Source organism: Eupeodes corollae, chromosome 1 (assembly GCF_945859685.1).
Source record: "Eupeodes corollae chromosome 1, idEupCoro1.1, whole genome shotgun sequence".
Classification (NCBI taxonomy): Eukaryota; Metazoa; Arthropoda; class Insecta; order Diptera; family Syrphidae; genus Eupeodes; species Eupeodes corollae.
The window spans coordinates 160580020-160606052 of record NC_079147.1 but is presented as its reverse complement, the minus strand read 5'-3'; the positions used below and the strand labels follow the sequence as shown (position 1 = coordinate 160606052).

General features: G+C 37.7%; 2 protein-coding genes and 1 pseudogene across 3 annotated transcripts in view; all 3 read left to right on the top strand.

Annotated features, from left to right (window-relative positions):
• The first annotated feature begins 183 nt into the window (after positions 1-183).
• LOC129946395 (serine palmitoyltransferase 2-like) lies at positions 184-1907 on the top strand (annotated as a pseudogene).
• A 1720-nt stretch (positions 1908-3627) lies between these two features.
• On the top strand, positions 3628-18802 carry LOC129939245 (ER membrane protein complex subunit 1). Of its 2 annotated transcripts, XM_056047192.1 has the most exons (14): positions 3628-3817; positions 3940-4579; positions 4639-4785; positions 4850-5042; positions 5102-5218; positions 10165-10182; positions 10389-10723; positions 10784-10978; positions 11046-11123; positions 11193-11394; positions 11472-11624; positions 17944-18114; positions 18175-18408; positions 18472-18802. In XM_056047192.1, exons 1-14 carry the CDS (start codon positions 3696-3698, stop codon positions 18630-18632), a joined length of 2766 nt encoding a protein of 921 aa, XP_055903167.1. In that variant the 5' UTR covers positions 3628-3695; the 3' UTR covers positions 18633-18802. The 2 variants fall into 2 exon arrangements, with proteins under 2 accessions (XP_055903167.1, XP_055903168.1); XM_056047193.1 differs by lacking the exon at positions 10165-10182.
• Positions 18803-22708: 3906 nt separating this feature from the next.
• LOC129940676 (chitobiosyldiphosphodolichol beta-mannosyltransferase) overlaps positions 22709-26033 on the top strand; it is a 28466-nt gene continuing 25141 nt past the window's right edge. The window contains exon 1 of the mRNA XM_056049084.1: positions 22709-23438. Coding sequence (XP_055905059.1) covers positions 22876-23438 — 563 coding nt within the window. The 5' untranslated portion in view covers positions 22709-22875. The remainder of the gene's footprint in view (positions 23439-26033) is intronic.

Here is a 26033-nt window from a genome sequence, read left to right as displayed (position 1 = left end):
TTGAGAAGAACAAATCTTTTTACTCATACATATTTTTATCAATACAAAATTTGACATTTAATTGTTAAATGAAAACGTGTAAATGTTCGGTGTGAACGATTTTCGGGTTTTCGAAAACTTTTTCATCACGTGTGCCCCAAAAGTAGCTAAAGAAAATATTTGAGAGGTAAGATGACGATTTGAATGGATTTAAAATCCACGAACTGTCTGACTGATTGCATAACCAACTACTACGGTTGGACATTCGAGTTTACTGGAACCTAAACACGATGTCTGAACCTGGGGTCGTACAACTACTTTGCATTCGCTGCGGCCGAGGGTCCCTGTGCTGAACAGTCTAAACAGCGTTGCCGAAAAGATGGATTGGCTTTAGGCATTCCCCCTCGTGGATTGGGGGCAACTCACCTGCACTCGAAAAACTAACGGCCGAATTCGTCTGTTACGAAAATGCTATTATATTCAGAATGGGCTTTGCAGCGAATTTACTCAATCTCCCAGCCCAAATCACGCCTGGATGTTTGGTCTTAAGCGATGAAAAGAATTATGCATCGATTATACTTGGCATTCGATTGTCAGGAGCCACAACAAAAGTTTTCAAACACAATAATATGAAAGATCTGGAACGTGTTCTGCGACAATGTACAATTTATGATGACCCAAAATCAGTCAAACCATGGAAATAAAATTTGATTATTGTCTTAGGTGTTTCCAGTATGGAGGGTTCGATTGCCTGAGGTTATTGCATTGAAGAAGAAATACAAATCTTATTTTTATTTGGATGAGGCGCATAGTCTGGAAGCGATGCGACCAAATGGTCGCGGTATCGTTGACCAATCTTATGATATTCTAATGGGAACATTTACAAAGATCTTTGATGTGCTGGCGGTTAAATTGCTGGAACAAAGAATCTAATTGATTGTATCCGTGTGTCCCCACCAATAGCACAGCAAATCTTAACTTCAATGAAAATGGGACATTGGTCGTAGAAAAAATTGAACAACTAGCTCGGAATACACGATATTTGTGACGACGATTGGCCCAAATGGGTGTCATTACCTATGGACATGAAGATTCTTCTGTTGTACCGATGCTCGTCTGTCTTTTCTCCAAAATTGGAGCTGTAGTTCGTACACTTACTTTCCATAAGATAGCTGTTGTTGGAGTTGGGTATCCTGCCACTTATCAGCGGCTCACACTAAAGACCAGCTTGATTATGCCTCACAAGTGATTGATGAAATAAGTGATTCAGTTGGCCTAAAGTATTCACGTAAGCTACGAGATTATTATTTATTAAGTTTAAAGTAATAAATAAATTATAGTAAATAACAATAATAATAAATAAAGGAATAAGGTTTTTTTATAATTCGTTCAATAAGATTGTCATTTATTTGATGAATGTATGAGAAGGTATAAGTATAAAGTTAGTTACTAAAGATCTGTTATATTTCTATTACCAAAAATAAATAAGTAAAGCAAAATTGAAAGCAAAATGTTTTATTTTCATTCAAAAAAGTTAACATCCATCAAAAATCGCAGTAATAAAAAAAATGCGTTTTGGTAATCGGAAGGAAACCAAAAAAAGGAAAAATCGCAGTCGTCTAGCAGCCACTTCTGTCTCTCCTGTGGAAGTAATTGAAGAACTTGCTTGGGCAGGATCGGCGTTTTAGATACATTTTTTGAAATTGCCCTTTCACAAGGCGTTGCGAATTCACCGAGTGAACCCAATATTGCCTTTTGATTGCAGGTTTATTCCGTCTTTTTAATTCAAAGGCACATATCAGTGCCAATTCGTAAAATCCATATCCAGACATTTTTAATGACTTATTTCAAAAAACAAAAAATATATTTTATATAATTTTGTATTCCTACAATATATCTACTCTTTTCTTTCATAAGCAAAGGAATAGGACAGATTTGAAACTATTTCGTTTTGTGTATATGAGATAGAAAAAGTGAAAAAATGTTTCCTGTGTATTGGTTTATTTCGTTGATTACTTTTGGAGTTGCTTATGAGTGCGATGTTTGGGCAACTAACGATCAAACTATTAGGTTTCGAAAAAGTTGCACGTGTGCGCCTAGCCTTATAGAGATTTTAGAGACAGAGATTTAATAGCGGAAAGTTCATCTGAAAAAATACGGATATCAGATGTTAACATCACGTTTTCTTTAAGCCAGGACAAGCCTTATTTTATCACCAAAAGCTCGCCTGTAATGAGAGACTTAATTTCAATAGTTCAGAGTACACATGTCCAACCCTGAATGTCTTGAGAATTATGAATTTAAGTTATTTTGCAATTTAAAAGTTATAAATAATTTATTTTTTAAAGAACGAAATTCATTTGTTTGCGTTTTTACACTTTTTTGTACTGAACGTATTTATTCCTTGTCGTATATGTCGCATTTTGTCCTATGTGTTTGACTGACAAATACTTTTGGTGAAAACGTCACTTAAGACAACGGCATATTTTAAAAAAAATTGTTATATAATTAAAATATGGAAATATTGAGAAAAAACATTTTGGTCTTTTATTGCGTTCCCTTAAAAGTAGCCAAATGAAACATACGACAATGTTTTATCCAGGCACGATAAGGGGCCGGTTATAGCTATCTGTAAAATCCATCAGTCAGATTTTAAAGAGGTGGAATCTGATACGCACTGACGGGCGTTAATAGCAATCAGTAAATTTACGTCATTAAACGTTGTTTTCTTTCGATCATAGCATCGAGCTTCGCGCCTCAGACAATTTTGTGACAATGATGTGATTGGAACAGTAAATAATTGGAACACCAACAGAAAGACTAAATGGATTCTTTTTTGGCTTTTGGCAGTCAGCTGTTCAGTAAAATGAAATTTCATCATTAAAGAAATTAAAATCGATTTATAAAGTAAATAAAACATTAAATGCATTTTTATTTTTGAAAACAAATATTTGGGTATAGGATTCATCTTATTGCATCAATCTTTTGCTAGAAATAATTCTGTAACATTTTACTGATCGATTTTATTGATAGCTATAACCACCCCTAAAGTAGTATTCACATGAGCGCGACCAACGAACGACGAATGAATTACAAAATATGAGTTTATATACGTTTGAAGACATATTTCCACACAAATTCTTAACAAAACGATAGCAATATAGTTTATATTTGATTTATGATACATACTTTTAGTTTTCAATATAATATATGATTAAATTTAAGAAAACAAATTTATTCGTCGCGAAAAAAATTATAGTTGATACGAACTTTCAAACTTTATTCGCGTTCCACATAATCCACACTCGCAACGAATAAAATAATCGCGCGTACTTAACCTAAAAAATCATTCTTATTTTGGTTTCGGTGGTGAATGGTGTTCGGCTGTGGCTTCATTCGCGACGAATTAAAAACTCTCATGTGAAAGAAACGTCAAAATCGACGAATATTCGTTCATTCGTTGGTCGTTGGTCGTGCTCATGTGAATAGTACTTAAGTCAAAGTCGATGCTACCGTACGCGTGATTGTGGCTAAATTACCTTAATTAAGAGACCACCCTGTTGGAAAATATATATTTACTATCCACCGCTTGGAGTTTAACCCTAACTGTCAAAATGACATAAGAACCATTTCTTTTTTTCTTGTCATCAAATTCATATTTTTTCTCTAGAAGTAAAAATTGGAAATGAGATCTTGAATTAAAATATTTAAATCAAATGAAAGAAAACATTCAAATGTCTTTAAAAATAATCTCGAACTTCACCATAATCCTCTTCGGATTACTGTGCATTCAACATACCAATGGGCTGTATGAAGATCAGATAAAGAAATTCGATTGGTAAGTTTCCCGGTCAACCTCAATCTTACCCTAAACCTTAATCAATTTATCAATTAAGATAAAAACGTATTCTGTGGTTCATACAATTTATCCCGATTAAAAAATAACCCTTGAAATTTTAGGAGAAATCAACATATTGGTAACCTGATCTCGGCCTATCTTGATTTGGGTGCTCCCAATAGTCGTTTGCTTGTGACCACATCGGAAAATGTGTTTGCGTCTCTGTGTCCCAAAACTGGCGATATTCAGTGGCGTCAAATTTTTGAAAAAAGTCCACGTGGTGATATCAAATTCAGTTATAACTTTAATGAACAATTAACTGGAACAGCTGCTGCCCGACGTAACTCCAATCATAATTTTGATTTGCTTACGGTTCAGGGTGTAGCTCCTGCAATTGTTCGCGGATGGAATGCCGCAAGTGGCAACATCGAATGGGAATGGTCATTGATGCCAATCAATCCTGATAAAGCCGATGGCGCATTTTGGTTCTTTTCCAATGCAATGTTGTATCATGTGATCCCATTATGGGGATCGCATTTAGAAATCACTAGATACTTTGCCACGTCTGGTCAATTGGCTGATACTTCTACCACAAAAATAATTGCACCATGGATTGATCGGGAGAAATGTATACAAGCTGGTTTCTACTATTCATGCCTGGAAGGCAGTCAGTTGATTAGTTTGAACCTGGTATCAACTGATGCAAATATTATTAAAAAACAACTTCCCAGTGTACCAAAGTCAAAGCCACATTCTCTAAAGGTACTTGAAATATTTTGATTGGTTATTTTATATTTTAACTTTTACTATTTACATTACAGGGAGAAGATGGTATTATCGTTATCGAAGGGCAACTAGTCAGTGTTGATGATTCTGTAAAAGTATGTCCACTCGCCAATGGAGGTAGTTACATAAAAGCGGCCTACAACCAAATGGGAGTTCTATTACAAGCTACTCTTGAAAATCATGTAAATATCTTATTTTATTTACACAATAAACTGTTTCTTTTCTTAATTCAATTCTTTTTTCTAGATGCTGACAATTAATGCCTTTAATGCAAAGACTTGCGATAATATCAAGGAGCTGCAGAATGCTGTTCCATACCCTGTTCATTATGGCCAGCCAACACTGCAAACGTTCGATTGTGTTTCTGGACGCAATGATGGCAAAGGATGTGCCTTTGTTTTGTCGACCAGCGATGAGGCTATTCTCACTGTCCAACAAAGTATTTAAAATATAAAATGAGTTTTACTTTGGACGGGTTCTATTTTATATTATCCTCAGATAAAATCCGTTGGGCTCGGGAAGAGTCATTGGCTAATATTGTAGCAGTTGAATTTATTGATTTACCTTTGGCCGATGAAGAAGGAGCAATTGAAAGCGAAATGAAAAATAAGCCAGGTATGTTGTTTTTAGGTAAAAAATATTCCCGATCTTTTCTTCGATATTCATTTTTTGTTTCCAATAAGAAAGTATGAAAGTTTAATCTTACAAAATGGAGTTTTTGCTTTTTAGGTAAATGAAAATTGTATTTTCTTTTAATTGATGAAAGCAAATTGAACTCCTCATAATCCTGATGTAAAAACTAGCTCAAGAGGAGCAAGTTTTAAATTAGGAGATGTACTCACTCCTGCGAAGCTAGTAGGTTGCTCGGTTTTAGTTTGGGAAGCAGGAATCTGTCATATATAATAAATGACTCCAACAATTTCCTATGCAGAGATATTTCGAAGCCAATTACGCTTTCTTACTTACTTAAGGTGGCGCTACAGTTCTGTGTGAACTAGGGCCTCACCCAACAAACTTTTCCTTCTAGGTCGGTCCTTAGCTAGATGTCTCCAGTTTCGCGCTCCAACTTGGGTGAGGTCACTTTCCACTTGTGCGCGCCACCTGATCCGCGGTCTTGCTCTACTGCTCTGTCTTGTGGGTGTGGATTCGAATAATTTCCGGGCCTGACCATTAGTTTCCATGCGCACTAAGTGGCCCAGCCATCTTAGTCGTTGGGCTTTTACCCTTCTGGCTAAGTCTTCGTCGCTGTACAGCCCGTACAGTTCGTCGTTCCATCTTCTCCTCCACTCCCCTTTGATGCATACGGGACCGGTAGATCACACGAAGAACTTTTCTCTCGAACTGACCCAAGGTGCTTTCATCCGCTTTTGTCATGGTCCATGCTTCTGATCCATATAGCAGGACGGGGATGATAAGGGTTTTATATAGCAACACTTTGGTCCCTCGAGAGAGGACTTTACCACTCAATTGCTTTCTTAGTTCTAGACGACAGCATGTACTTTGTTTTGCCCTCATTAACCGTTTAACCCATTTTTGCCGCCTCTGCCTTAATACTCACAAAAGCCCCATTGACATCACGCTGAGTTCTTCCGATTATGTCAATGTCATCAACATATTTCAGTAATTGGATAGACTTTTGAAAGATAGTGCCTCTAGTGTTGACGTGTGAGCTCTGCACTATTCTTTAAAGCACGATGTTAAAAAAATCACATGACAGCGCATCACCTTGTCTAAAACCTTTTTTGACATCGAAAGGTTCTGTTAGGTTGTTTCCAACCTTTATGTAGCAGCGTGAATTCTCCATAGTCATCCTGCACAAACGGACGAGTTTGGCAGGGATGCCAAAACTATACATGGCTCTGTACAGCTCGTCCCTGTAGAAGCTGTCATATTCGGCCTTGAAATCTTGGGTTTTTTCCAGGACCTGCCGTAATGTGAATATTTGATCGATTGTGGACTTTCCTGGTCTGAAATCACACTGATAAGGACCTATCAGGTTGTTGACGATAGGCTTTAGACGTTCACATATTACGGCAGAGAAGATTTTATCAACGTCTTCACCGTTATACTGTCTGCAGAAGTGGTCCTTCCATATCCTCAGCATTGACTGAGGTTCCACTATGATGTTTCCACTTTCGTCTTTGCAGCCTTCGGTTCTAGGTTTGAATTTCGTTTCACCTGTTCATAAAACTTTCGAACTTCATTCCTGCCTTTAAACCTCTTAACATCTTCGACCGCACGCTTCTCATACCCTTTCTTTTGCCTTCTGAGAAGTTGGTGTTCTCTCTCCTCTTCTACTCATAGAGCTCATGAGCAGCTCTCTTCCTTTTATGCAGTGCGGTCTGTTGTTTGGCTGCATTTGCCTGCCGACATTCCTCATCAAACCAGAGGTTCCTTGTTGGTGGTTGTTTGAAACCCAGCACATCAGAGGCGGCTTCTCTGATTGCATCTTGGCAATTTTGCCACTGGTTTTCGATACATTGTGTTGGCGGCAGAGAACTTCGAGAGAGTTTACTTGTAACTCGGTCGGAAAAGGATTTGGCGATCTCTGGCGATTGTAGCCGTTTGACGTTGTATAGAGTTTAAAAATGATGGAGTGCCCCACATTCTTGTTGGTCTATTGAGATGGGGCGTTGAGTTTTATCGCTGTACTCGCTGCCACTTCTTTACTGAAGATGTAGAGGGGTGTCCGATGGAGGAGAGTGTCTAACGCTGCTGAGGGTGTGGTTCTCAATGCCCCGCTTATGCAGAGACATGCAGTGCGTTGAACTCTGCTGAGTTTGTCGTAGTATGTGACTTTCTCCAGTAAAGTCCACCATACTGCAACCCAGTACATAAGTATTGGTCGGATGACCGATGTGTATAGCCAGTTGATTATGCGCTTCCTATGGCTTTCTTGCAAGTGAAAAGAGCTACTGTAGCTTTCTGAACTCTTTCCTAAATATAAGGTTTCCAATTTAATTTTGTGTCTAATATCAGACCAAGATATTTGGCTTCATTGGTAAAAATTAGTGGTACACCTTTTATTGAAGGAGGTACAATTACTGGGATATTGTATTTCCGTGTTAAAAGGACGAGGTCTGTTTTTTGAGGATTAATACTAAGTCCGCAGTGATCAGCCCATCTAGTAGCATATTGAGTGCATTTTGGAGGAGGTCGCTCAGTGTATTAGGATGTTTCCCTGTGACGTCGATAGCAACATCATCGGCATACGCAACCACTCTGTAGCCTTCCCTCTCAAGGGATATTAGTAGTTCGTTAACCACTATGTCACCACCTTGTGAAGTGCCTCTACCAACAGACATTCCGTACAAAAATCCCCATCTTAGAGTTGATGATCCTGCTATTTAGCATTAGATTAATCAACTCACAGAGTGAGTATTCGAAGTTTAGGGTCGTCATAGTAGAATAGTTCTTATCAGAGTGTGCAAGGCTGTTTCTACCAATTTCCTTTTTCAGTAAGCATGCAGAGTCTCTTATCAATGCTATTACGTAGATGAATATCAATCAATCGTTCCAGAGTTTTGAAAATGAATGATGATAGGCTAATAGGTCTTAGATCTTTAGGGTTGACATGCGATCATTTGCCCGCCTTGGAAATAAAAACTACCTTTACTTCTCTCCACCGCTAAGGTATATAGACCAGATCTAGACAACTTTTGAAAATCATCTCAATGATGGGCAAAGTTATATCAATGGTAAGTTGTAGCTCAGCTGGTAGGATGTGATCTGGACCTGGAGATTTTTAAGGTTTGAAACTATTCAGAGCCCATGTCAATATTTCTTTTTATTATTATTATTATTATTATATTTTATTAACTAGTAATTAAAATTACAAGGTAATATACATAAAAAAAAGGAGAGAGCCTAGCTGCGAAGACTATTGGCTCTGCTTGTTATTAAAATGTTTATACATTTAAGTTGAGGGTTGTAAGAAATTTATTTACATTTTCGATATTTGAGCTGGTGGGGTTTTTTCAATACGTCATAGATCGATATATTTTTGAAGATTGATGAAAGAGCAGGTTTCGATGATTGACAGTTTTCGAGGAGGTGTTTGTGAGTTACTGAGGCGTGACCAAGTCTTAAGCGGATGTAGTTAGAGATTTTTTGGTGCACTGGTGATTTGTTGGTAGAGGTTGCTGCTTTACCAGCTTCTTCGTTTCCACATATACTAGAATGTCCTGGAGTCCACATTAGTTTTATTTTATTCGGCTTCATTATTATCTTGTTCCTTATCGCGGAAATAAGGTCTGAATCGTTGTTTGGATTTTTAACTGCTTTCAGGACGATATACTATCAGAGCATATTACGAACTTATCGTTGGAATTCCTTATTGATTTAGTTGCTTGCAGAAATAGAAGCATATTCCGGGAGTATGCCAATATTGAGGATTTGGCCATCTTCAAATGTGACTGCAAACGATGTATTAGTTTTTGATTTGGATCCATCAGTGAATATAAATTTCCAGCCTTTGGTTTTAAGTTCTGATGAAATACTTGAGAACAGTGATTGGTATACTGCATTGCTTGTATTTGTTTAACTGTAGTGAGCGAGGCTCAATACAAATGAATCGGCTTTTATATTCCATGGAGGATATGATAAAGTTGAGTTTTTTGGAGTTTTTGTTGGTATATCCATTTCTAGAGGGTTGTTTTTAAAGCAGATGGAATACGTTTCTTGCATTTAAGATTCATAGCTTGGTGAATGTCTTTATCGATAACTGAATTTGTGGAGAAGACCAATTTTACAACTAAGTTCGAGATGGTTTGTTCGAAACGTTGCTAAACAGAGGGAAGACCTGCTTTTTTTCTTCTGTAACAAGACCTTGAGGAAAAGATAAGTTAATACCCGACCCAGGACGGTTTGTTGTATTAACGGACTTGGAGCTATCTGGGAAGTGGGTGTCTAATAACAGGTTTAGCGTTTCTTCGCACGAGTTTGTCCATGTACTATCTGAATTTTTAAGACAACTAGGCATGGTTGGATTTGTCGAGAGAATCTTTCTTAAACTTGATGCCTCCGAGGATTCGCCTATTGAGCTCCGGAAGGATCTTCATGAGGATCTTTTAGCTATTCTCAATTCTTGTTTATATTGTAGTAAGGAGACAGGCGGTTTCCATGGCTTTATTGAGGGCTGCTATAAGCTCATCGACTTTTTTATCGAGTTCAAGAGCGCACAAGGGATTATAAGAAAGTTCTGATTTAATCAGACTTCCCAGAGTTGTCCTATATTTTGGCCAATCTGTTTTCCTTTAATTCCGGAATTGGATCGGTTTTGGGGACTCTTCAATAAGTGTGAATTGGATGTATCTATGATCGGAGAACGTGTGCTCCTTTGATACTCTCCAATTCAATATTTTATTTGAGAGATATAACGAGAAAAGAGTGATATCTAGTACTTAGACGGTGGCATTATAATTCTCATTAACTTTTTTAACATACATCTATCCAAGTCTAAAATTAAATATTTAAGTATTTTTTATGTACAACTACAACAACAATTTTTAATAAAATCTAAATTTTAAATTCGCATCCCTATGCTTACCTATTGTTTGAAGAGGAAATCGGAATTGAGAGTAAGTAAAAGAAAGAATTAGAATGTTTTGTTGTTGTATTTAAAAGCTTTTTAATTAATATTGTTTTTTTTTTTTTGTTCCTTTTTTCTAACCTCAAATTCGAATTTTGTTGGTGATTTTTATTATTATAGCAGAGAGTGTCAGCTTTATTTATTTAAATAATAAAAGTTGTATTTTTCATCTAAAACGAAATGCTCAATTTTTAGGTGATATTGCTGGGGCATTTATACGCCGCATTACTGGTCAAAGTGCTTTGGCCAAAAGCCTATTCCTTCATGTAATGGGATTTGTTCCTAAGCAAACTGATACACAAAAAGCTGGACTAGTTCGTGATTCCTTTGGATTGCACAAAATGCTTGTCGTACTTACTAAAGCTGGAAAACTTTTTGGAATTGATAACATAAGCAGTAAAAAACACTGGATGCAATACCTTCCCACGTTAGGAAATTTCGAAAATGAACAAAATATGCGATTAATTGTTCAACGGACATCAAAGCATTTTCCATTACAGCCAATGTGTGCCGTTGTTGCTAGAAATATTGTAAACTATTTCTAATGTTGACAAAGATTAAGGTTACATTAATTTTTCATTTATATTTAGGAAACTGGAAATGGTGTGGTTTTTAGTTTTAATCCCATCACTGGCAAACCCACTTCAGAGGGTTTGATTTCATTGAATTACCAAATAAAACAAATGAGTATGCTTCGTGAGAACGAAAACGACTTTGTAAAGGGAATATTGCTGATGGATCAACATAATGTTGTTCATGTAGTACCTTCCAATTCAAAGTCTATGGTATGTATTTATTTTTGTCTACCATATAAATTGGCAATTTATACAATTTTATAATTTTTCTTTTTAGGCTGATGGAATGTACATATTTACAGCAGAAAAATCTTCAGCAGAACTGAATGGATATCTTGTAAAGCTGGTCGGGAATGTAAGAAATCTATTTTTGTTTTTTAATAATAATAATAAACATAATATATCATCAAAAAATACCCAACAGGAACTCAAAACACTACCGATTTGGAATGCAAGATTAGGTGGTCATAGTGGTGAACATCAAATTATTGCTGTTGCATCAAAGAATCCAATCGAACGTGTCCACTCACAGGGCAGAGTTTTAAATGATAGATCCGTAATGTACAAATACATGAATCCAAATTTGGTTGCTGTTGTAACACAAGCTTTGGATAGTATTCATAAATGTAAGATAATTTTTTTATATTTTTAGCGTGTCAATAATTTGGGTTTATAAAATTTTGTTTTTATTATTTTTTCAAAGACATAATGAATGTGCATTTAATTGATGTTGTTTCTGGACAAGTTGTGTTCTCAATGACACATCGGAAAGTACGTGGCCCCTTCAATATTGTTCATTCAGAGAATTGGTTGGCCTACAGCTATTACAATGACAAAGTTCGGCGAACTGAAATAAGTAAGTAGATAAGCAATTATATTTTGTAAATGTAATAAAATAAAATATATTATAAATAATACAATCTCTCCCATACAAACATCGTACTAAAAAACAAACTCTAAAAATTTAAAAACTCTTTTGTACTTACTTTACCTATAATGTTTACTCTCTGCATATGAATCCAATTCATATTTTCGACAGACAAATCAAGGTTAGGTTAAAGTGGCTGTCGTGATGGAGTAAGACACACTTAGGCTAGTTTAATGGCCTATGAATCTTGATGCTTTCTTTTAAGCTCAATGAAACCAGTTTGAGTCCCTTACGAAACGTGAGAGACTGATTATGTTAATATGATGATACTTGAGATATAGAGGAATCCACATCCACACTAATTCTAACAGACCACCTGTTTTGGTATTGAGTGAAACCCAAGTAGGCATATATTCCGATTCTGTTTAATTTTGTATTCATGGGTATTGCTTGGTGCCATTATTCTTCTCACACCATGGTCTCGCCAAATATATTAGGAATGATGTTGCATATCAACTTTTACCACAATACGGTCATTGTACCAACTCCCTTTTTAATTTCATGTGGTTAAAACTTTCCGTGAATAAGCACATCATTCACTATTGTTTTCTTTATCGGAGCCCAAACCTGGACAGAGTTTTAACTTCTCAGGAATTTGATGCTCTGTCTGACTCCATACAAAGAATTATCTCCCTGTATCCTCACACTGAAATCGTTATTACGGGCGATTTCAATGTTCACAATTCTTCGTGGCTTCACCATTCGGGCCCTAAGGAATGTGTACTGAGATTTTTGCTGAGTTTAACCATCTTATTCAGCTTGTCAATAAGCCTACTCGTATATCAGACGTTAACGGTCGAGCAGAAAATACACCTGACTTGTTTCTCACTTCTGATCCTGATAAGTACACATTCAGTGTATTAACGCCTCTAGGCACATCGGACCACAGTTTCATATCTGCTAATTTCTCGTGTCAAAAAAATCCATTTGTTAAAGAAAGAGCTCCAAAGAAAACCGTTTGGCAGTACCGTAGAGCCAGGTGGGACGGTCTCAATAATTTCTTCAGGATCTTTAACTTCTTCGCTATGCTTCCCCGATAGCGACGTAGACTCCAGTGCAGATATGATTTCTAGTATGATTCATCTGGGAATAGAAAAGCTTATTCCGAATAGGGTTAAAAGTATTAAACCCAAGAATCAATCATGGTTCGATTCGAGCTGCAATGAGGTTATCAAGGAGAAAGAGGTAAGCTTCCGGTGTTTTAAAGCCAACCCCACTGAGGAAAACCGAAAAAAGTTTAAGCAAGCCAGGAAGGCATGCAGCGCCTATATTTGAAGGACCAAATTTTTACATGACCAAAAATTACGGCGAAAAATACTGCAATGTCCCAAAGGCAGTAAGAATTTTTGGTCATTTGTAAAAAACATGAGGAATTCTTCCTCTTCCTCGGTTCCTACTTTTGTTGTCAATGACACTCCTTTAGTTAGCTCTTTTGATAAATGCAACTTATTTGCAAGGCAGTTCGCCGAAAATTCCACCTTACCAGATAGTGTCATGACTCCTACAGTTCTTGAACGCTTGATTCTATGGGACTAATCTTTTTTCGTACTCGAACTGTGGCGAGAGTTCTTAAAGATATCAACATTCATAAATCCGCTGGCCAAGATGGTATCCCTGCTATTATTCTGAAGAGGTGTTCTTCCACTCTAATAAAAACACTGCGTAAGGTTTTCCGCGAATCTTCTTTTCCCACAAATTACCGACCGATAGCACTAACGTCCCTTCTTTCTAAGGTCATGAAAACGCTGATTAATTATCAGCTTAAGAAATATCTTGAGGAACGGAAGCTTCTTAATGACCGGCAATACGGCTTTCGTAGCAATAGGTCCACTTTTGATCTCATGGTTCATCTCACCGAACAGTGATACAAATCTTTACATCGGCAAAATATGATTAGCTCATTAAATTCCGACCTACACAGCATTGTACAATGGGGAATAAAAAAACGTGTGAAATTTAATGCTTCGAAAACGCAATGATGTCTTGTATCCTTTTGTGGAGCAATCACGTACGCGATGTTTCCAAAAATGACGCAAGATGTCTAGGTTTTTAAAGACGTTGCAAGAAATTTGTCTCTCTGTCTGATCTGGCTACAATCTACATCTGCATTCCTCCCCTTAAACAATTTAACCGTAATACCCGCGTTTCTAGGAATGCCCATAAGTTTACCTTTGAGCCCAACTTCGGACGTACTATGAAGTACAGAGATTCTTTTTTTAGCCGTACTACGCGAATGTGGAACGCCTTGCCACGCTCTATCTTTCCCTGTCATTGCAATTTACAGAAATTTCAAATCAATGTACACCGACACCTCCTATCCCTTTCCTTTTTTCCTAATGCTCACACTGTGTCTTTGGCATACTAAAGGTATGCAAAACCCTTTTAATGTTCGCTAATTATATAATAATTAGAGCAGGGCCTGTGAAGAGAAGATGAACAGTTGTTTCCTCCTTTTCCTCATCCATACAGCTTCTTCAAAAGTCCTTTGAGAATACGCCTACCGCGTGGCGTGTTTTCCTATTAGACAGTGCCCGGCCATGACACCGTTTATCGAGCTTGTATGCGATCTGCTTAGAGATAGCAAGCACCTTGAATGCTTTTAATCTGGTGTAGGCCAGATGTTTTTCGTGACCTGATACGTGGTGATGTTATTCCACCTGATGTTTGCCTTCTTCGTAGCGTCTTACATAAGCAATAGTTTACATGTAGCGATTGGTATTACAGCATTAGCCAAACGTGGTAGAATGGGTTGTACTGTACCAATTCTGGCGATTTAATCCGCCTTATTATTTCCTGGTATGTCTCTCTGGCCCGGCACCCAACAAAGGTGAATGGTAAACTGTTTTGCCATCTCCTTACTCTACTTCAGTTGGCCCTACAGCGCATTATGCTCCTGGGCCTCAAGTAACAACTTTCGCCAGCTTACTCGATCCATAGCTTGCTCCCTCCAGTTTCGAATACCAAGTTGACGTGCTACGGCCTCAACTTGAGCACTCCACCGGAGATGAGGCCTGCCTCTGCTTCTTGTTCCCTCAGGCTTGGCGTTGAATATGTTACGGGCTGGAGCTTCGATGTTCATTGGCTCGACATGCCCTATCCATCTTAAGCGTTGTACACGCAATTTTTTGACCAGTGGCAAGTACAGCTCGTATAACTCCTGATTAAATCTTCTCCGACTTTGCCTGTCGAAACAAACTGGACCATAGATCGTACGCAGAACCTTCCTCTCGAAGATACCAAGAGATCCTTCATCCGCCTGGGATAGGGATGATCAAAGTTTTGTACAGTGTCTCTTGTGTACTTCGCGATGGGACCTAATTCCTCAACTGCTTATTAAAGCCAAAGAAACAGCGATTAGCAAGGGTAATTTTGCGTTTGATCTCCACGCTGATGTCATTTGCAGAATTAACAGCAGTGCCCAGATAAACAAATTCGTTTACCACCTCGAAGTTGTACCTGTCAATTGTCACATTTTGATCAAGTCTACGGTTCGAATCGACTCTATTTGACGACAGTAAATACTTCGTTTTGTCCTCTTTAATGTCAAGACCCATTTTCTGCGCCTCAGAGTCGACCTGCTCGTTTGGTTCTTCCCATAATGTCAATGTCATCTGCATATCCAAGATATTGTGTGGAATTTTGAACGATGGTGCCACTTGTATTGGCGTTGGTGTTGCGCACCACTCTTTCAAGAACAATATTGAAGCAGCTACATGAAGCGCATCGCCTTGTGAAAGTACTCTGGTGGTTTCGAAGGTTTCGGTCGAGTTCTTTCAATTTTGACGCAGCAACGAGCATTTTCCACCGTCATCCTGATAAGTCGTATCAGTTTGGTGGGGATACCAAAACTCAACATGGACGGTATAGTTCGTTCCTATCTACACTGTCATAAGTCGCTTTAAAATCGATGAAAAGATGGTGTGTTTCGATGTTATGTTCTTGGGTCTTTCCAGGATTTGGAGTAGAGTGAAAACTTGGTCGATGATAGGTTTCCCAGGCCTGAAGCCACACTGGTAAGGGCAAATTAGTTCGTCAGAACATGGCTTCAGGCGCTCACATAAAAAAAGCTCCGCCTGCAAACCGTCATCACCGGCCGCTTTGTTCGACTTCAGCCTGGTGATGGCTAGTTTGATCTCACTCTGTACGGGTGAGTGGAACTCTAGATCGTCAACCAAATGGATTTGACGTGGATTCTCGCTGGCGGAATCGTTGACTTCATCACCATTAAGCAGCATTGTCTGCGGCTCGACTACGGTTTTCCCCTGCTTATCTTTGCATGCTCCAAGGCGGCTAGTGAATCCCTTTGTTTCTTTTTGACTCTTCATAAAAAGCTCCGTACCTGTTTCCTGTTAAAACATCCCTGGATCTCCTCGACTTCACGCTACTCATGGGCTTTTTTATATCTTCTGAGCAGAAGATCGTTTTCTCCTTTGCTGCCACAATCTGTATACCTCCGTTTTGGCTTTGGTTGCCTGAGTGGCGGCTGTGAGAAACATAGCACCCCTTCTGAAGCATTCCTGATGGATTGTTTGCAAAGCTGCCAGTGGGTCTCTGAGCACATCTCGTCCGTTGTAAGGTTTCTCGCAAGCTCTAGGGATACTCGGTCTGCAAAGGCATTGGCGGTATCATCCTGCTGCTGTCTTCCAACGTTGAATCTTCTCCTCGTAGTTGTTGTTCGCCTAAAAGCTTGCATGGATATTCGTACGCGCAGTTTAGCACCAACTAGGTAGTGGTCGGAATCTATGTTGGCTGATCTGTACGTACGAACGTCAAGTATGCTAGAGGAGTGTCTTCCGTCAATAGCAACATGATTGATTTTGTTGCATGTTCGATCATAGGGGGACCGCCAAGTACTTTTGTGGATATCTGGGCGAGGTAATCTGTGTGCTACTCAACACCATGTTTTTCTCGGTGAGGGAATCTGGTGCTACTCAACACCATGTTTTTCTCGGCTAGGAATAAGCCTGAGTCCCTTTCCAGATGTGATGATTGACCTACGAAAGATACCTTCTTTACCAATTTTGCCGTTAAAATCTCCCAGGAGAATTTTAACATCGTTTTCGGGACATTGCTCATATGTTTTGACGAGGAGTTCATCGAATTCTTCTTTGGTACTGTCATCCTTCTCTTCCGTCGGGGCATGCGCTCTGATAAGGCTCAGGTGGTGGAATTTGGCCTTAAAAAATTAAAAATTAATAAAAAATTTGGCGCTTCCTCCCATCGAGTAGACACTTCCCATAGTAGATATCACAGCCTTCAATCTTCCTACTGCATGGCCCATTTCGGCAAGGGCATCGGCAAGCTGCTCTACTTTGCGTGGCCGGTTGAGTGTACGCACATTCCATGTACATACACGAGAATCGTTATCCGTTTTTCGTTTGCGGGGGGGGGGGGGGGTTGGTCATCAACAATATCAGTCCGTTCTATTACTTTTATTTTAATCACACTTTAAAATTTCCCTTCATGGCTGACTTGTCGTTGGTTCACCTTTCGACTATCCAGCGAGCACCACTAGGAGGTGACGATACGATTTTGTACCACCAAAAAGCTAGTGATTACGTAGTCAAAATTTAACTAGCTTTGTGAATGCAAAATTGCACAACAAAGCTAGTCAATCTGGAACTGTCATATTAATGACAAATACAAATATATAAAATAAGAACTTTAAATAGCCTTTTTTCTTTTTTAATTCAATAAAACCAAATAGAAGATATAATATGACTGGTTTATATATGTATTTAATTTAGTATAATTTAATTTTGAATTCTTGTGTCCTTACCGAGCAGCTGATTGTGAAACGTCAAAATCAGTGCACACTTACTTTGTAGCCAACATTTTTACACTACTTCGGAGGGGAAATTTCAACTACTTTTGTAGTTGTATTTAGCCAATCAGAATCCCTTAACTACGTAGCCACTAACTTTGCGAATGCGATCATTTTTTTAGCTTTTGCTTGCTAGACAAAGAATTTAACTCTCGATTACTTGTTTAAGATTACAAGGAGAAATCTGAACAGTTAAGTCTTCTTTGATTTAGGATTTAGCCTGCAAGTTTTACCAACAATCTTGTAGAATGCAAACAACATGGCCATTGTTGTTTCTTTAATGTTTAGACTCAAATTCCATTTCTTATAAATATCTGAATCCTGACTTTAGTTTTTTCATCTCAGTATTCTAGTTGATTTAATTAATTAAAATATTTAGATACTTTCATTAATTAAATAATATTTCCTCATTTAAAATTAAAGCTACGATTGAATTATATGAAAGTAAAACTCAAACGAACAGTACCGTTTGGAGTTCTTTAAATGCACCAACATTGCCATTGGTCGAAAGGCAATCCTACATTATTCCAACTTCTGTAGAAACCCTCAAGGAAACCATCACCGAACGTGGAATCACAAACAAACATGTTCTTCGTAAGAATTTCTATTGTCCTCTTTTAAATTAAAATTTTACAATAAAATATTTGATTTAAGTTGGAACATCAAGTGGTGCTATTGTAGAGATGCCCTGGGTGCTTTTAGATCCCCGCAGACCAATAACAATGCCCAATCAAGCACGTGAAGAAGGTTCTATTCCTTATATTCCAGAACTGCCACTTCCTACAGAAAATATAGTCAACTACAATCAAACTATCGCAAGAATAAGAAACATATTCACAGCTCCAAGTGGCCTAGAAAGTACGTGTCTTGTTGTAGCAACAGGATTAGGTATGTATCAAGGTTTTAAATACTTTCTTTTTATTAAAATAAATTAATTCATATTTCTTATAGATTTGTTTGTGACACGAGTTTCACCATCAAAAACTTTCGATTTACTAAAAGAGGATTTTGATTATTTCTTAATTACAATCGTTCTAATTGCCCTCACTACAAGTTCTCTGGTAGTGAAACATCTATCAGCGAGAAAAATTCTAAAACAAGCATGGAAATAGAAAATATTATTTTTTGTTTAGGTTTAATTAAAAACAAAATAGTAATTGAGTTTTGGTATTTTAATAAAAAATATTAACTTAAAAAATACATAGATAAATTATAATTTTTGCAGTGCAGAAATTTTATAAACAAAAATAAAATGTGCTGCACGCACGCCCTTTAAAATATATATCAAACGTTGTTTTATTTTACTTGGATAAAACTTCGTGAAAGTCAGAAGGGTTTTCTCGACATCCACAAAGGAATTTGGAGTTCTACAGATCCATCTACCATCAATCAGATTAACCATATTTCTAGACACGCTTGCAGAATCATGGATTTCCTAACTATCCTAGGATCTTACAGACCTAAGGCGAAAGAGGGAGATTCTGAAGAAGATACGCTTTCTAACAGAAGTTTTATGAGCAGTTGAAACGAGGATATAAAAGAACCACTTCTTCAGGCTGTATAAAAAGAAGACGAATCGATGTTGAGAGGTTTAAAAGCAGGAATGAAGTTCGAAAGTTTTATGAACAGGTGAAACGAAATTCACAGACACATAAACCTAGAACCGAAGACTGCAAAGACCAAAGTGGAAACATCATAGTGGAACCGCTGTTAATGCTGAGGATATGGAAGGACCACTTCTGCAGACTGTATAACGGCGACGACGAACCGAATTCCGCTGTCAGGCAGTATGATACATTGAACATAGACGACGAAAGCCAACAATCCTGTCCTCCCGACTTAAATGAAGTAAAGATTGCGATATCTGAGCTGAAGTCTAATAAAACCGCTGGAGCGGATGGGTTGAATGCCGCGCTCTGTAAAGCAGCTGAAGATAAGTTGGTTAGGAGCATGCACAAACTTATTGTAAGATATGTTCGAAAGAAACCATGCCCCTATGAATGGAACCTCAGTATTGTTTACCCGATACTGAAAAAAGGAGAAACTCTAAACTGCACCAACTATAGAGGAATCAGGTTTTTAAACATCGCCTATACAATTTTCTCTGCCGTAACGTGTGAACTTCTAAAGCCCATTATCAACAACCTGATAGGTCCTTATCAGTATGGTATCAGACCAGGAAAGTCCACAATCGATCAAATATTCACATTACGGCAGGTCCTGGAAAAAACCCAAGAACACCAAATCGGCACCCACCACCCTTTCATCGATTTCAAGGCCGCATATGACAGCATCTACAGGGACAAGCTGTATAGAGCTATGTCTGGTTTTGGCATCCCTGCCAAAGTCGTCCCTTTGTGCAGGATGACCATGGAGAATTCACGCTGCTCCATAAAGGTTGGAAACAACTTAACAGAACCTTTCGATGTCAAAAAAGGTTTTAGACAAGGTGATGCGATGTCATGTGATTTTTTTAACATCGTGCTTGAAAGAATAGTGCAGAGCTCACACATCAACACTAGAGGCACTATCTTTCAAAAGTCTGTCCAATTACTAGCATATGCCGATGACATTGACATAATCGGAAGAACTCAGCGTGATGTCAATGTGGCTTTTGTGAGTATTGAGGCAGAGGCGGCAAAATGGATTTAACGGTTAATAAGGGGAAAACAAAGTACATGCTGTCGTCAAGAAAGGACATACAACAACGACGTCTTAGTCGAAAAATCACCATCGACAGATGTTACTTTGAGGTAGTCAAGGACTTCGTCTACCTAGGCTCCGCTGTAAACTAAGATCAAACCAAGATTAACTTTTGCTAACCACTGTTTCTTTGGGCGAAAAAAGCAATTGAGTGGTAAAGTCCTCCCTCGAAGGACCAAAGTGTCGCTATATAAGACCCTTATAATACCCGTCCTGCTATACGGTGCTGAAGCATGGACTATGACAAAAACGGATGAAAGCACCTTGCGTCGTTTCGAGAGAAAATTTCTTCATGTGATCTACGGTCCCGTATGCATCGAAGGGGCGGGCGTGTAGGACAAGATGGAACGACGAGCTGTGCGGGCTGTACAGCTACGTAGACTTAGCCAGAAGGGTAAAATTCCAACGACTAAGATGGCTAAGATGTAGTACCCGTGGCATGATGGGTAGTGCGTTGGACTGTGATGCCAGAGGTCTTGGGTTCGATCCCTGCCTATGCCATCTAATGGGCCTGTCTTGTCTGCCTGTCTGTCTTTTCACGGGTACTGCCTCTTGCGAGGAATTGACAAATTCTCCAAGAGTAATTCTTGTCATGAAAAAGTGCTTTCTCAAATTAGCCGTTCGGATTCGGCATATAAACTGTAGGTCCCCACCATTCCTGACAACATTACTCGCACACAGGAATGGTTGAGAGTTTTAAGTCACTAGGCCCTAGTTCTCAACGGACTGTTGCGCCACCCAATTTATTTATATATTTAAGATGGCTGGGTCACGTAGAGCGCATGAAAACCAATGCTCCGGCCCGGAAAGTCTTCGAATCCATACCCACAGGACAGCGCAGTAGAGGAAGACCGCGGATCATGTGGCGCGCACAAGTGGTAATTGACCTCACCCAACTTGGAGCGCGAAATTGGAGACATCTAGCTAGGGACCCAGCTAGATGATGAAGTTTATTGGGTAAGGCCCTAGTTTACACAGGACTGTAGCGCCGCCTTAAGTAAGTATGTAAGCATGCACTAACATATGTGCTAAATATGGTCGGAAGAAAGCATGCTCGATGAATGAAAGCCCTTTTACTGGCGCAACAGTCGGTCGATAACTAAGCACTTTTTATGACAAGAATTACTCTGGGATTATTTGTCAGTTCTTCAGAAGAAGCTTACAGGAACTGTATTTAAATACCCGTGAAAAAACTTTAGATGACACATGAAGGGATTGAACTCAAGACCCCTGGCATGACAGTTCAACGCGATTTTTGTATTCATTTTTATTTATTCATTCTTAAAACTATCTTCATATAACTCATTGTTATACCTCCTCCGGAATTGTCCTTTCTCAGAAATGAGGCCAAATTTCTTTGTTGATAATTTATAGTAAGTTCTGGTGGCCTTAAGCAGAGGCTCACGTATTCTTTCTTCTACGTTATTATTGGCTACTACTATTGACCCAAGGTTAATAATAATGATAAATGAAATTTTAAATTTGTGATCACCTACTGTTTCCAAAAATTGAAATATTAATAATTGAACTGCTTGATGAAACGCAGGTTCATTAATTTTCATTTTAAAATAGATAGTAAACTAATTATTATAAAATCATAGTTTTAACAAAAACTTTCTGTTAAATAAAAGAGTATTTCCCCGCCCATGGCCCGTTTTCTTTATGTAAATGCGGTTTGTAGTTGCTCCAAATCTGGAGAACTTTGTTTTCAGAAAAATAGATGTGTATTTAACTTGTCTGAACATCTACCTTTTCCCACTCAATCAACTCTTATAGGCTTTCCAAATTTCTTGGAAGTCAAAATGCAATTGAATCTTGAGAGAATACATACCATATAGAACATAATATTCACTGTTTGAAAGAAAGTACTTGGATATTTTCATTTTATCCGCACCCAAGACGGTGGGTGTGGGTGGTGATATACTGGGAGTTTTTTGTATGTTCGTATCGAAACGTTTGTTAAAAAACTCAATGTCGGGATCCTATTCGTTCTTTTGGAGCTCGTATATAACTTGATAAGTACCTACATAAGACAAAAGTTTATATCTTGCATTTCCAGATCTTTTAGTTCAGAGTATATCAAAAGTTCTGCGGCTTATTCTGAAATGTTTTTTTTCATCAATACAAAATTTGACAGCCGGTGTTAAACAAATTTAAATGTTAAATGAAAACGTGTAAATGTTCGCTGTCAACGATTTTAAGGTTTTCGAAAACCTTTTGCCGAAAACTCGGTTTTGAGTTTGGTGTGAAAAGGCTACAAGACTTAATGGTTTTTCATTAGATTAATTTTTTCCACTTGTCAACTGTTTTTGGTCAGATAGCCAGCCTATCGGAATGCAAACTGAACGCGGCCACTCAAAGTACATGAAAGTAACAGAAAGCATAAAGCAACTAAATGAACATGGCCAAAAAGATGATGACAGAAGACGTCAAAATTAATGTTGACGTATAAAATTCCAAAACACACGAAACCTCATCAAATTCGAATCGAAGTCAAAAGCCAAAACACAAATTCTCAAACAAGAATAACTGAAAAACAATAATAATATTTACGCAATTTCATTGTGTTTTGTGGGTCAATCGAAGTGTTTTTGTTTTTACAAAATAATCACCAAATAAAAGCAAATCTTAAAAATCTACCTTTAAAGTGATATGGTGGAAAGACAACCACCCTTGCGGCGTCGAAACGCTTGTATAATTGTCCTTGGTGACATTGGACGCAGTCCACGCATGGAATACCATGCCAGTAGTCTCCTAGACGAAGGCTATAACGTAGACATAATTGGTTATGTCGAAACAAAACCTATTGATGCATTACTACAATCAGGACCAAAGTGTAAAATCAACGAATTAACATCTGTGCCCGATACCAATCTTACCCCCAAACTCAAATATATTTTCAAGACAATTTGGCAAACACTTAGTTTGTTAATTGCCCTTGTCTCAATACGAAGACCAAATTTCCTATTAGTCCAAAATCCACCTGCGATACCAACATTAGTCGTGTGCTACTTGTATTGTACAATTACTCGCACCAAATTAATAATCGATTGGCACAACTTTTCGTACAGCATTCTTGCTTTGACTGCTGGTGAACAAAGTTTTATTGTGAAGCTTGGAAAATGGATTGAACACCGGTTTGGGGCCAAGGCAAATGCGCATTTCTGTGTGACCAAAGCAATGCAGGAGGATCTCAAATTAAACTGGAAAATCAGGTGAGGTAAAACGTTTGCTATTAGGTATGTTTTCCTACAGAAATATGGTTGACAATATAAAAATACGCAGGATTTGATAATTAAATTATATCATACAACTGACAAAATGTTATTATATAGAATTAAATTAAGGAAAACTATGTTATAAAAAACTGGGGAATTACCAGGTTGGTATACAATTATATCTATGTATATGTATTTACATAATCAAAACTAAATATTATTATTATTATATATTCATTAAACGAGTAATAAATTACGTGCTAATATAAAATTATTGAGCTAGCTGCAAAGGCCTACTGCTCTATAATTAATTTTACACACATAAATTTATATACATAATGGTTTCAGTTTCTAGCAGAATATCACTAATCTTAATTATATTTTACAAACTTGGGAATCTCAGCGTTTGGATGATGCGGTTTCCATTTAGAATTTTCTCAATGATTGGCTTAGTTCTGTTGCAGTTTTGGAGCAGCTGTTGGAGGTCAGATTTAGCATTGCAGGTTAGTACAGATGGTAGGAGGTTTTTTTTGAGGAGGTGAAGGTGGGGACAGAGGTATGGACAGTCGGAGTCGGATGAAGTTTTTATTTTTGATTTTTTGCAGTTTATAGGGTATATAGCTTTTGATTTTGTTGGATTCACTCCTACATAGTAATGATTGTAAATTCTCTATTCATTTACTTGGGTGCTTATAAGTTTTCGTGTAAGGTTCTTCACAAGGTTATTCTTGGTGTTAATATCATAGAGGTAGGTTGGTGACTTGCTTGCAAGGTTGACTGCTTTGTCCGCGAGCTCATTGCCACGGTTGCCAACGTGTCTAGGGGTCCACATTAGTTTTATGTGTCGGTATGAATATACTAATAAGAAGCGGATGTTGTTGATGAGATTGGTGGAGTTGTTGCTGGTATTTTTGACAGCTTTGATCGTAGAGAGACTGTCTGTACAAATAACCTGCTTATTTCCTTCTTTTAAAGCCTCTTGAATAGCAGTAAAAATGGCAAAAGCTTCAGCAGTTAAAATGGATGCGGTTTGAGGAAGTAATCATTTGTGATTGCAAACGTTGTAGTCTCTGAGGTTTTGGACCCATCAGTAAAGGTAAATTTCCAGTTTTTGGACTTAAGCTCAGATGAAATCCTTATAAAAATCTTGCGATATATCTCAACGTTTGTATGGGTTTTCCTTTGAGATGCGAGGTTCGTTATAAAGGAGTTGTAGTCGATGAGCCAAGAAGGTACCAGTAGAGTAGAATTTGTTCGTTTTTAATAACTCTTGTTTTGGGTATTCAGAGTTAGCAGATTGAAGAATGGTGAAAATGGCTGATGGTGTCTTGTAGTTTTTTTTCCGGTTCAGTGTTAAGTTGACTTCTTTGTCGATTATCGAATTCGACGAAAATACCACTTTAGCATCTATTTATTTATTTATTTATTTATTTATTCATCTACGGATATAAATCTTACAGATTACTGACAATTTTGATATAAAATATAATTAAATACTTAAAGCTAATTTATAATATGCTTTGCAATAGGATTTCAAATTCACATCTGTTTGTAGAAAGATCAAGTTCATTACATATAGTGTTGAAAAATTGTATGCATCTAGAAAATGGTTCGTATGGAAGTAGAAAGACACCAAACAATTGAACAATTCTCAAGGATCGGACGTACTAATGACATGTACACTGATTTCAGAGCATAAGGGTTAGAAGACTCGTTCTAGTTTCGCTTGACGAAACCAAGCATTGAATTAGCCCTTGCAATTACATAATCTATATGTAACGAAAAAGACATCTTCGGATCACTCCAAGATCACGAATCTCAGATTTGCGATCAAGAATCTGGTTGAACATATCGTCGCCTTTCTTTCTCAACCTGTCCACCTCATAAGTGTAACAATCCCGTATCTGAATAGCAATCTCAAGTTAGCCGTAAATGACGGTGCAAATTCCTTTTATCTTACCTCCTTTGTCCTTGTTTACTGCAAGAACCTCTTAACTCACAGTTACGAGGCTTTCAACGATACGTCATAACCCAAACTCAAAGAAACGAGGTTGTTGCCCTTCAAACATTGCATCAAGAGAGACCAAAGATATTAAGCTAAGTACAGACGATTGTCAGGTCTTGAAAAATTGTCAGATTTATCAGTGTAAAACAATTAGCTGATGAGATGATCATCTGACTATGGTTTGGAAATAATATTTCTAACAATATTGCCAGACAATATTGTAAATACAGAATGTTGGAAGATATTTAAAGCATATTTTCCACTAACAGATCTGACAACATTGTAAGATCTGACAATCGTCTGTACTTAGCTTTACTTTTGTCTCGTTATCGTCTCCTTATCGTATAACCGTCAAATTTACCGTAGTGAGAGTGTTTATGCAAGCTTTGTTGATTTTCTGTGAAATTCTTAACCTGAGTCGTGTAATCAAAATCACTGTAATAATATTGTGCTGGCCAATGTTATTTTCTTTATGGTATTTTAAAATATAAATTGGTTCCTATAAGTGCTTTTTTTACTATCAGTAAAATTCTATACTAAAAAACATATAAAATGAAAAAGTGGAGCAGGGGTACGGAGTTGGTGAA